This window comes from Oncorhynchus keta, chromosome 12 (assembly GCF_023373465.1).
Source record: "Oncorhynchus keta strain PuntledgeMale-10-30-2019 chromosome 12, Oket_V2, whole genome shotgun sequence".
Taxonomy (NCBI): domain Eukaryota; kingdom Metazoa; phylum Chordata; class Actinopteri; order Salmoniformes; family Salmonidae; genus Oncorhynchus; species Oncorhynchus keta.
This window is the reverse complement of record NC_068432.1, coordinates 37,523,524-37,535,866: the sequence shown is the minus strand read 5'-3', so window position 1 is coordinate 37,535,866 and position 12,343 is coordinate 37,523,524. Positions and strand designations below refer to the sequence as shown.

At 42.8% G+C, this 12,343-nt stretch overlaps 1 protein-coding gene across 2 annotated transcripts in view; it reads left to right on the top strand.

Moving 5' to 3' along the window:
- Nucleotides 1-11,929, top strand: part of LOC118391447 (NAD(P) transhydrogenase, mitochondrial-like) — a 71,166-nt gene extending 59,237 nt beyond the window's left edge. For both annotated transcript variants that reach the window (XM_035782856.2, XM_035782857.2), the window contains exons 18-21: nucleotides 3,481-3,562; nucleotides 8,180-8,298; nucleotides 8,410-8,525; nucleotides 10,367-11,929. In XM_035782856.2, the coding sequence (XP_035638749.1) occupies nucleotides 3,481-3,562; nucleotides 8,180-8,298; nucleotides 8,410-8,525; nucleotides 10,367-10,513 (464 nt within the window). In that variant the 3' untranslated portion in view covers nucleotides 10,514-11,929. The remainder of the gene's footprint in view (nucleotides 1-3,480; nucleotides 3,563-8,179; nucleotides 8,299-8,409; nucleotides 8,526-10,366) is intronic.
- The last annotated feature ends 414 nt before the right edge of the window (nucleotides 11,930-12,343 follow it).

Here is a 12,343-nt window from a genome sequence, read left to right as displayed (position 1 = left end):
ATTCATTAAAAATTAGACTCTTAATATGTCTTGACTACCTCATCTCAAACACTGATTCAACCATCAAGACCAGGGAGGTTTTCCAATGCCTTGCAAAGACCGCCACCTATTGGTAGATGTGTACAAATAGAAAACGCAAACATGAAATATCCATTTGAGCATGGTGAAGTTATTCATTACTCTTTGGATGGTGTATCGATACACCCAGTCACTACAAAGATACAGGTGTCCTTTTTAACTCAGTTGCCGGAGCTAAAGGAAACCGCTCAGGGGCTTCACCATAAGGCCAATGGTGTCTTTAAATCAGAGTTGAATTGCTGTGATCGGAGACCTGAGGATGGATCATCAACATTTTAGTTACTCCACAATACTAACCTAAATGACAGCGTGAAGAGAAGGAAGCCTGTACAGAAGACAAATATGAAAAAACATGCATCCTGTTTGCAATAAAGTAAAAATACAATAAATGTGGCAAAGAACTTAACTTTGTCCAGAATACAGTGTTTGGGAAGAATCCAACACATCACTGACCACCACTTTTCATATTTTCAAGTATGGTGGTGGCTGCATCATGTTATATGTATGCTTGTCATCCGCAAATACGTTTTTGTGGGATAAAAACTGGAATGGAGCTAAGTACAGGCAAAATCCTAGAGGAAAACCTGGTTCAGTCTGCTTTCCACCAGACACTGGGAGCAAATACACCTTTCAGCAGGACAATAACCTAAAACACTAGGAGTTGGTTACCAAGATGACATTGAATGTTCCTGAGTGGCCTAGTTAGTTTTAACTTAAATCGTCTAGAAAATATATTGCAAGACTTGAAAATGGCTGTCAAGCAATGATCAGTAACCAACTTGACAAAGCTTGAAGAATTTTTTTAACTATAATGGGCAAACATTGTACAATCCAGGTCTTCTAGACTTAAGGGAAATACTCACAGCTGTAATCACTGCCAAAGGTGATTCTAACATGTATTGACTCCGGTGTGTGAATACTTAGTGCCTTGCAAAAATATTCATTCCCCTTGGCGTTTTTCCTATTTTGTTGCATTACAACCTGTAATTTAAATGGATTTTTATTTGGATTTCATGTAATGGACATACACAAAATAGTCCAAATTGGTGAATGGAAATTAAAAAAACAACTTAAAAAAATATAAAAAAATAAAAATGTAATGGGAAAGTGGTGCGTGCATATGTATTCACTCCCTTTGCTATGAAGCCCATAAATAAGATATGGTGCAACCAATTACCTTCAGAAGTCACGTAATTAGTTAGATTGCACAAAGGTGGACTTGATTTAATTGTCATATGATCTCAGTGTATATATACACCTGTTCCGAAAGGCCTCAGTCTGCAACACCACAAAGCAAGGGGCACCACCAAGCAAGCGGTACCATGAAGACCAAGGAGCTCTTCAAACAGGTCAGGGACAAAGTTGTGGAGATTTACAGATCAGGGTTGGGTTATAAAAAATATCAGAATCTTTGAACATCCCACTGAGCACCACTTAAATCCATTATTAAAACATGGAAAGAATATGGCCATCCACCAAAACTCATGGACCAGGCAAGGAGGGAATTAATCAGAGATCCAACAAAGAGACCAAAGATAACCCTGAAGGAGCTGCGTAGCTCCACAGCGGAGATTGGAACATCTGTCCATAGGACCACTTTAAGCCGTAGACTCCACAGAACTGGGCTTTACGGAAGAGTGGCCAGCAAAAAGCATTGCTCAAAGAAAGAAATAAGCGAACACATTTGTTGTTCGCCAAAAGGCATGTGGGAGACACCCCAAACATATTGAAGAAGGTACTCAGGTCAGGTGAGACAAAAATGTAGCTTTTTGGCCATCAAGGAAAATGCTATGTCTGGCGCAAATCCAACACCTCCATCACCCCGAGAACACCATCCCCACAGGGGAAGCATGGTGGTGGCAGCATCATGCTGTGGGGATGTTTTTCATTGATGGATGCTGCTAAATACAGGGAAATTCGGGGGGTGAACAGTAATGCACTCAAGTTTTCTGTTTTTTTTGTCTTATTTCTTGTTTGTTTCACAATAAATAAATAAATATTTTGCATCTTCAAAGTGGTAGGCATGTTGTGTAAATCAAATGATACAAACCACCAAATTGTCCATTTTTAATTCCAGGTTGTAAGGCAACAAAATAAGAAAAATGCTAAGGGATGTGAACACTGTATGTAAATGAAAGATTTCGGTATTTAATTTTAAATAAATTTGCCCAGAAAATACATTTTCACTTTTTCATTATGGGGTATTGTGTGTAGATAGGTGATCATTTGTTTTTATTAAATCTATTTTGACTGCAGGCTGTAGCACAACAAAATGTGGAATAAGTGCAGGGGTATTAATACTTTCTGAACGCACTGTACCTCTATGAAAATCCCACTATCTTTGTTTTGCAGAATAAGTAATTTTCCATCAGTACTTTGATACCATCATCCTTACATGGGCAATCTGCAGTTGGAAACTCATGTGGCATTTTATAAATTATATTCTTGAAGAATCAATGGCCATGTATCATCAATTGTAAAGTCCAAAATGGACATAGCAATCACAGATTGCTCCTTTAACAGTAACATAATTGATTTCTGTTTGCCCTCCTCCAGAATCCTGCACATGCTCCCACTGAACGTCTTCAGATAAAGGGATTTGAAATCATTTCACAACTGATTTTTATTTTCAGCCTTGATGTCCTTTCTGTTTATTTTACAGCGTTTGTTTATTGTTTTATAAAATAAAAGGCTCTGTTATTTTACCTCCGGTCTTGTTGAAATGAGAGGAAAGAGCTCCCCTTGTATGCAGGATTATTATCAAAACCATATTCTGCAATTTAAACCCAACCATGCAGATAAAGTAGGTTAGTAGACTTGTTTATGCCTGAGCCCTCAGACATCCTCCGTTCCTCTGGGTATCCGCTGGTCCTCTAAAATTATACTCAACAGAAAAACTCCCTAATTCCCTATTGCTGGGATATGTTGGTTTGAATAACTTTCTTGTTATCACTGTTCTGGTTTGATCAGTTTCACGGTGCCCAAATACCTGTTGTCTAAACCAAAAACGGAGAAATAACATTTATTTCCGAAATGTTCAAACTGTTTATATTAGGATTCTTTTGAAGCAAGTTCGATAAGGATTTATGCCAGTGTGTTTTAATCATCTACGATATCAATATCCGGGTCAGAATCTCTGGGATTGCCTGAATATGTTTGATATTTCTACAAGCATTTTTTAAAATCACAATTCAGAGGTGGAAGTCAGTTTTTTTTTTTTTGCATTAAGACGTGCCAGTCAGTCAATGTAGACAGTTTCTCCCAGTTTATTTTATTGTGTTCCTTCTGTTTTTCTAACAGCAGTTCACAGGTTTTCAAAGCAAATGTGAAAATGTTATTTTGAAAGCTGCTAGTTTTTACGGAAGACTGGGTTCCCTCACTGTCTGTGTTCCTGTCCTTCAGGTTATGGTCTGTGTGCTGCCAAGGCCCAGTACCCCATCGCTGAACTGGTCAAGATGCTGCAGGAGCAGGGCAAGAAAGTCAGGTGAGGGTCCCGGTAAAAGGATAATCAAAGCTATGGCCCTAACCCCTTCAGTACCCTGGTAAACAGATAACCAACCCTACGCTTGTTTTGAGATCTTAGTGAGAGCTGCATTTAGCCACCTGTGCACATTTGTTCATATTCTTTGCTAGTTAGTGCATTATTAGCACAGTTATAACTCATTTCTAGTCAACAGTGGTGGAGTGACTGCTTCCAACAAGAGCACAAAATGTGTGCATCTTTGAAAAGCGAGTCAGGTAAAGTGTTGTATTTTGAGACGGTCTTGAATAAGCTAAGTAGCCAATAGGCAGAGCATAGCATCATTTGTCTGATTCTCTGTAATAATGGTATGGGAATAATAACTCATTTTACTTTGTAAAGTGGTTACTTGCATCAAACATTTTCAGTCACCTTGTCTGAAAGACAAGTAGATTAGCAGGTTAATGTCAAGCCCTGCATGTATTATTATTATTTGTAAGTCTCATGGAATGTAAGCATTGAACACCACACATTGGCTGCTACTGTAGGCTGAATGATGGAACAACTATTTCCATGTTAAAATGATGCATTTTTTTGATGATAGGCTACTCTGGTAGGCATACATTATGAGCCACTGTTAAAACTGTCAACTTAAAGCGGGTACAGCCTCAGTGTACTCAGTAAATGCGCCGGAAGATGCAAAGAATTTTCACAACGTTCAAGTTTACGCTCAGCAGACCTGAAATGTGCTCAGTGGTGGAAGAAAATGGAGGGAAATTGGCCCGAACACCTTCATTACCCTGGTGAAAGTATTGAGACCCTTGACTTTTTCCACATTTTATGTTACAACCTTATTCTAAAATGTATTTGTTTTTTTCTCATCAATCTACACACACTACCCCATGATGACAAAGCAAAAAACAGTTTTTGAAATATCACATTTATACATAAGTATTCAGACCCTTTACTCAGTACTTTGTGGAAGCACCTTTAGCATAGATTACAGCCACGAGTCTTTCGTATGACGCTACAAGCTTGGCACACCTGTATTTGGGGAGTTTCTCCTATTCTCTGCAGATCCTCTCTAGCTCTGTCAGGTTGGATGGGAAGTGTCGCTGCACAGCTATTTTTAGGTCTCTTCTATCAGGTTCAAGTCCGCCACTTCTGCGTTCTCTTGGCTTTGTGCATAGGGTCGTTGTCCTGTTGGAAGGTGAACCTTCACCCCAGTCTGAGGTCCTGAGTTCTCTGGAACAGGTTTTTATCAAGGATCTCTCTGTACTTTTCTCCGTTCATCTTTCCTCGATACTGACTAGTCTCACAGTCCCTGCTGCTGAAAAGCATCCCCACAGCTTGATGCTGCCACCACCGTGGTTCACCGTAGGGATGGTGCCAGGTTTCCTCCAGACGTGACTCTTGGCATTCAGGCCAAAGAGTTCAATCTTGGGTTCATCAGACCAGAGAATATTGTTTCTTGTAGGTGCATTTTGGCAAACTCCAAGCGGGCCTTCATGTGCCTTTTACTGAGGAGTGGCTTCCGTCTGGCCACTCTACTATAAAGGCCTGATTGGTGGTGCTGCAGAGATGGTTGTCCTTCTGGAAGGTTCTCCCATCCCCACAGAATAATTCTGGAGCTCTGTCAGAGTGACCATCTGGTTCTTGGTCACCTCCCTGACCTAGGCTCTTCTCCCCTGTTTGCTCATTCTGGCCAGGGGCAAGCTCTAGGAAGAGTCTTGGTGGTTCCAAACTTCTTCCATTTTAATAATGATGAAGGCCACTGTTCTTGTGAACCTTCATTGCTTCAGAAATGTTTTGGTACCCTACCTACCCCAGACCTCTGCCTCAACTCAATCCTGTCTCGTTGCTCTACAGACAATTCATTCAACCTACTGGCTTGGTTTTTGCTCTGACGTGCACTGTCATCTGTGGGCCTTTATATAGACAGGTGTGTGCATTTCCAAATCATGTCCAATCAATTGGATTTACCACAGGTTGTAGAAACATCTCATGGATGATCAATGGAAACAGGATTCTCCTGAGCTTTATATTGAATCTCATAGCAATGGGTCTTAATACTTATGTAAATAAGGGGGGTTTGTTTATTTTTAATACATCTGCAAAAATGTCTAAACCTGTTCACTTTGTCATTATGGGGAATTGTGTGTAGATTGATGAGGAAAACAAATAATATTAATTTTAGAAAATGCTGGATTGTAACAAAATGTGGAAAATTGTAGGGTGTCTGAATAAATTCAGAATACACTGTAACCAAAGCTATCGCCTTAACCCCTTCATTAGATATTTTGTGTGTACAGAGCCTTCGGAAAGTATTCAGACCCCTTGACTTTTTCCACATTTTGTTACATTATAGACTTCTAAACTTGATTAAATAAAAACAATTCCTCAGGAGAGGAAAGGACAGGGTTGGGGCTTACTGTAGAGAGGAGAGGAAGGTGAAAGGGGGGAGAGAGAAGGAGAGCAGCGCAAAAGGAGGAATGTGTACACCGGAGAGAGGAGAGGAGGGAAGGGGTAAGGCACACCGGAGAGAGGAGAGGAGGGAAGGGGTAAGGCACACCGGAGAGAGGAGAGGAGGGAAGGGGTAAGGCACACCGGAGAGAGGAGAGGAGGGAAGGGGTAAGGCACACCGGAGAGAGGAGAGGAGGGAAGGGGTAAGGCACACCGGAGAGAGGAGAGGAGGGAAGGGGTAAGGCACACCGGAGAGAGGAGAGGAGGGGTAAGGCACACCGAGGAGAGGAGGGAAGGGGTAAGGCACACCGAGGAGAGGAGGGAAGGGGTAAGGCACACCGAGGAGAGGAGGGAAGGGGTAAGGCACACCGAGGAGAGGAGGGAAGGGGTAAGGCACACCGAGGAGAGGAGGGAAGGGGTAAGGCACACCGAGGAGAGGAGGGAAGGGGTAAGGCACACCGGAGAGAGGAGAGAAGGGAAGGGGTAAGGCACACCGGAAGCTTTTGTAATTTTCTTTCATTCGTTTGATCTGAGGTTCCAGCAGCTGCTGCTACTTAGAGCATTTGCAGTTGATTAGAGGAGGAAGTGGGTGGCCAGAGTGGCCAGATTCTGTAGTCCCGTTCCTCCTCCCCTTCTCTCTCGGCTGGATAATTGGGTGGGGATGTTGGGCTGCTATGAGGGCGGGCCATGGGGCTGCCACTGTTTGGAGCTCAAGAGATGGATATTCTTCCTAATGTATCAGTAATATAATGTAATTCACACAGTCTGATGTTGCTCTGATTAGCATTTCTTGTGAAAGCCAAGCCCCCTCCCATTTCAACACTGTAACATGTGCATTGCATTATGTAGCTAACCGGTTACTTAACTCCGCACACTGAATACCCTTGTGTGTAGCAAAGTTCCCTGTGTGTGTGTGTGTGTGTGTGTGTGTGTGTGTGTGTGTGTGTGTGTGTGTGTGTGTGTGTGTGTGTGTGTGTGTGTGTGTGTGTGTGTGTGTGTGTAAATCGGGGACTGATTGATAATGGCTGGAGAGATGAGTGTCTGGATAGAGCAGGAGAGGGGGAACGAGACGACTCAGGCAATAGGCCCTAAAATTGTCAGACTCCAGCCACCCTAGTCCGTTGACTGTTCTTTGCTACCGCATGGCAAGCGGTACCGGGGCGCCAAGTATAGGTTCAAGAGGCTCCTAAACAGCTTCTACCTCCAAGCCATAAGACTCCTGAGCATCTAATGAAATGGCTACCCAGACCATCCCTCCCCCTCTTTTACACCGCTGCTACTCTGTTGTCATCTTCTATGCATAGTCTCTTGAATAACTCTACCTACATGTACATATTACCTCGACTAACCGCTACCCCCGCACATTGACTCTGTACCGGTACCCCCCCTGTATATAGTCTCGTTATTGTTATTTTACTGCTGCTCTTTAATTACTTGTTACTTTTTAGTTCTTATTCATATATTTTTTTTTTTTACTGCATTGTTAGTTAGGGTGTCGTAAGTAAGCGTTTCACTGTAAGTTCTGTTGTATTTGGCGCATGTGACTACTAAGATTTGATTTGATTTAAGTGAGTGGGTTGCAGCTGCTCTGATCTCTGCTTTTAATCTCTGGTCATAAACCTGCTGCTCCAGTGTCTATCCGTAGGGCCCTCTTATCCTCCATCCTCAACCCATTTCCCCTGCTTCTCAGGCCCTTAATGACCTCTGACATTAAAACAGGCCCTCAAACTCAAACCACCCCTCTACTAACATCATGGCCCCTCCATCCTGTACTTTGGGATTTTGGCACTGAAGCCCTTTATCTACTTCTCCAAAGTCAGATGACATCGTGGATTCCATTTTATGTGTCTGGGTGCAGTTTGAAGGAAGTTGCTAACTAGTGTTAGCACAGTGACTGGAAGCATGATAGCTGTTACCATAGACTTCCAGCCAGTGTGCTAATGCTACGTAGCAATGGCTCGCGGAACTGCCTCTAACATCTTTCATACTGGATGCTGAGACATCAAAATTAATCTGACTCTGATAAAGGGCTTCATTGCCAAAATCCCGAAGTATCTCGAACTTTTGTCAATAGCCAAACTATTATAATACTTTCAGCTACAAGGGTTTCCTAACCCTTGTCCTTGCATTGCCACAAGCCGTGGAGGTGAATAAGATGGCGATCCTTCTCTCTTGCAGGTTTGGTATCCACCCCGTGGCTGGTCGTATGCCTGGGCAGCTCAACGTGCTATTGGCTGAGGCGGGCGTACCCTATGACATCGTGCTGGAGATGGAGGAGATCAACGAGGACTTTGCTGGTATGTTTGCTTTCACCCTCATCTATCTCTTCACGCGTTCATGTTTGAAATTACCCCATTGTCTCTGTGGTTTACTGTGAACTAATATGATTCTCTTTCCCTGTGTCTCAGAAACGGACCTGGTTCTGGTGATCGGCGCCAACGACACGGTGAACTCTGCAGCCCTGGAGGATCCCAACTCCATCATTGCTGGCATGCCTGTCCTGGAAGTGTGGAAGTCCAAACAGGTGAGAGGGAGGAGCCTGCATGGTCTAGAAAGAAGATCTACCATATTTTCTACACTAGTCCATTGGTTTCACACTTCAAAATGGAAAAAGGGGTAGAGAATGGTACTGCAGCCCCGTCATATTCTGACAGTTACAGAATGGCTTGAGTGGATTTAATCTGTCTCTCTCCATGGTGAAAGTTTAGTTTTGGAGGTTCGCCAACTTCTCCTGGAGCGACTAACATTGGTTCAGAAAGCGGCTGTTCTTATTTTCTGTTCCAGTCTGTCCCAGACTTGGATGCACCCTTAGAGAGAAAGACAGGCCTCTTTTCACATGCAAACACACACATGCATCTCGTACTCTTTGTCACAGAGGCAATAGGTCCCTACCTAGGTGTAGCTCAAGCAGGCACAGATCTCACACGGCTTCCATTAGTGGTGACTCGCTCCCTCTGGAATTATGACATTTTTGGAGCGTCCGAGTGAAACGTTCCCTAAAAGTGGGATTCATATGCCTCATCACCCTACTTTAAAACCCCTAATTTCCAAAGGTTCCCTTGGGAAATCATAGAACTTTAAGACTACCAGCATCCCACCCCTCTACTCTGAGCTGGAGTGACCTGTGTGTTTACATCCCCTGGACTCACTGCACTACTGTTGAAAATATTATTTTCATTGTTCTTCAGTGACTCAGACACTTGAATTAATAACCTTCCACTTGTGGCTCATGTTTATGTGATACTGTGTGGGGTCGGTCAGACTGTAGAGTGGGTGGGTGTGCTGGTCTGGGCTCTATGTGCAGTCTGGCTGTAGATATAAACAAACTGGGCGGGGCTCCTCTATGCCACCATAGCCAAGCTTGGCAGAGCAGGCAGAGGGCATTCCTTTGGTACTGTACCCTCGCTGGCCTGGGAGTTAGGACTGGGAGAGGCCCTGCCTAGAGGCTGGCTAGGGTAGGCCTGCCTGGGTGTCCCAGATCCTTACTGTAATCCTGGCCTGAACCACTACCATAGTGGGATCCATTTTTAGTCTTCTCTCACAGGAGGGTTTTAGAGTGGGAGTGGGTGTTTGTGATTCAGTACATGCTTACTTGTGTTTTTGTATGAATGTGTGTGTAACTTAGAATGTTTAAGTTTTTGTTTTAGAGTAGGTTTTGTGGGTGGGACTGTGGCATGGGAACACTTCACTGTGTCTTGAGTCACCTGGCCACCACTGATCCTCCCCTGCCTCTGAGGGGTTTCCGACGTTCCTCCTGTTGATTTTTGTGTCTTGATATGCGGCGCTTCTGTTCCAAGTATCATTCAGCGTGTCAAATAGCAGGGAGTAAAAGGCTGAGAGTGTTGCTCTGGTTTTACTTATTCAATTATAACGGGATTATAACGGCATCACGGGATGCTCCAATCCATTTCCCAAGACCTGCTCTCTCTCTCTCTGCCTAGACTGCAAATTCAGACACTAATGATGCTTCATTTTGTAAATGGCCTCAACTTAAGTACCCCTTAGTTGTGAGACAAACACTCTTCTCCCCATTCTCCTCCAAATGGAACCCTTCCCCATCCATCTCCAACTTACAGGACATGCAGGTGCAACATTTGTACCCCTGTTAAGGGTTTGTTCTTAGATAAGTGTTTAACATCTGAAGTCTTTACCAAACTAGACAAGAGGTGGTATAGCAGTAATGACATTTGGAGCTCTAGCTAATTTGCCACATCATGATTTTGAGTTTGAAGAGGGAAAACAACTGGGTGATTGCATTGCTTTTGATTATTTGTAAATGTAGGATAGAACAACTTATCAGGTGTTTTTTTTCCTCAGTTGTGTAAATGTCTTAGCTGAGGCCGTGTGTGTGTCCCTGTCTCTTAGGTGGTTGTAATGAAGCGTTCTCTGGGAGTGGGCTATGCTGCCGTGGACAACCCCATCTTCTACAAGCCCAACACAGCCATGTTACTTGGAGATGCCAAGAAGACCTGCGACGCACTGCAGGCTAAAGTCCGTGAGGCCAGCCAGTGAGTCGTGGCTGGTGCAGTAGGACCCGGGCCCGTCAGACCGAAGTCCAGGGCATCACACGTCCAGAGGGGAGAGGAGTGGGCACAAACAAGCTAATAGTTAGACGTAGCATTAATGTTGTCGTCTCCTCTCCTGGCAACAAGTTTTCCTCCCTTTTTTTCTGAACAGTTTTTTTGCGATGATGAGTAGCTGTTCTCTTTCTCACCAGGAGCATTTTCTTCTCACCCTCTTTTTCAAAGCAAGGAAAAAAGCACAAGTGTCACCTTTTTTTACATTTTATTTTTTAGATTTTTCAATGTTCGTTCATTTTCCAGTTTTATACTGTAGTTAGATTTTTTGTATTTGACCTGACCGAATCGTACCACAAGTGTCAAATTGATTTGCATTTAGCTCCTTGGCCTAGCAGCAACTGTTAACTTCAATGTAAAGCCATTGTCAGTAATAGTTACTCTAATTACTCTAGTTACTCTAATCACTAACTGTATGTTTTTTTTTCTTTCTTGAATGCGTTTGGTTGACTGTGCTTAGTGTAATGACCAGCTTTGTGATGTAGTGGTAATGTGTTACATGTGATTAGAGGCTTCAAGAAGAAGGATTTAGTGAATGTAGCTTCAGTTGGCCCTCCGCCACGCAGCTAAGTTTCCCCTCAAAAACACTACAGAGATGTTGAAGGAACCATGTAGATTTAAGTTTAATAAAAGATGAGTATCATAATATGACTCTTAGAATTTATCATAAATTGTGAGATTATGGCTTAATTTAGCATGGATACATTTATGAATTGCTGATTTGTCAAATGGTTAGTTAGAGTCCTGCCATGTCTGTGCCAAGCTCTTTCCTTATGCCTTCATCTAGACAGAATCACTGTCTGTTTCCTTACCGGGACCTTATACAATGCAACTCTAGAGAAACTGACCATGACAACATCCTACCTCTGCATAGCTTCCTAAAGAGACCAAATTCACCTTCCATTCTCTTCTTCGTAAACCATTCTCTTCTTCCACTAATACCGTCTTTCCAGACTTGTATCTGTCTTGCTATATTTAGCTTTGCGTAGAAAGGTTAACATATGAAGGGTTGTTATTCAGGTACACGTGGTGCCATAGCAGACCTAGTTGGTGTTAAATTGTCATTTTCCCCATTTCTGTCCAGTTTTCAGTCATGCGGTAAAGTAAAGAACAACTCGAGGGAAACAATTATTTTAGAAAATAATAGTTGTGAAGAAATGTCAAAAAAAATTCCCACAGGTATTTTTGTATAGAGAAGAACCTATTTGTATAATTGTTAAGGCTTACGCAGGCTTTGCTGCACAACATTTTTCTAATGTTCTAATTTTCTAATGTTGGGGAGATGAATGAAATACTGTGAATGTTTTTCTCTCTGGTTTATCATCCCTAAATAAACATGGATTTAATGGCACTTGGAAAGTCAAGTCTCCACATTTTTGTTGATTTTTACCAATTTTATAGCTAGTTTCTAATGTATGGAGTAACAAGTTCTTAAAGCTGTAATAGACACTTAGAGAAATGGATGGTGGCAGTGGTGTGGCTGAGAGTGTGTGACCAAAACATGGGGTGTAGTTTCTGGCATGTAAGTGAAGATTTGACATGACTAGGATTGCATGCGTTTGCCATGAGGGTTACTTCATCATGTAACAAGTAGCACTCAGACACCCTGCTCTCTGCTGATCCTCTTGACAGGCATGTGAGGGCGTTCGGGGAAAACCGCCTCTTGTTTGGGGAGAGGTGCCGTAACTGAAATAAGGGTTAGGTGGCGGGCGTACTGTACCTTCTACTTAAAGCAGTCTTTTGTTCAGCCAGCAGCATTTTTCCA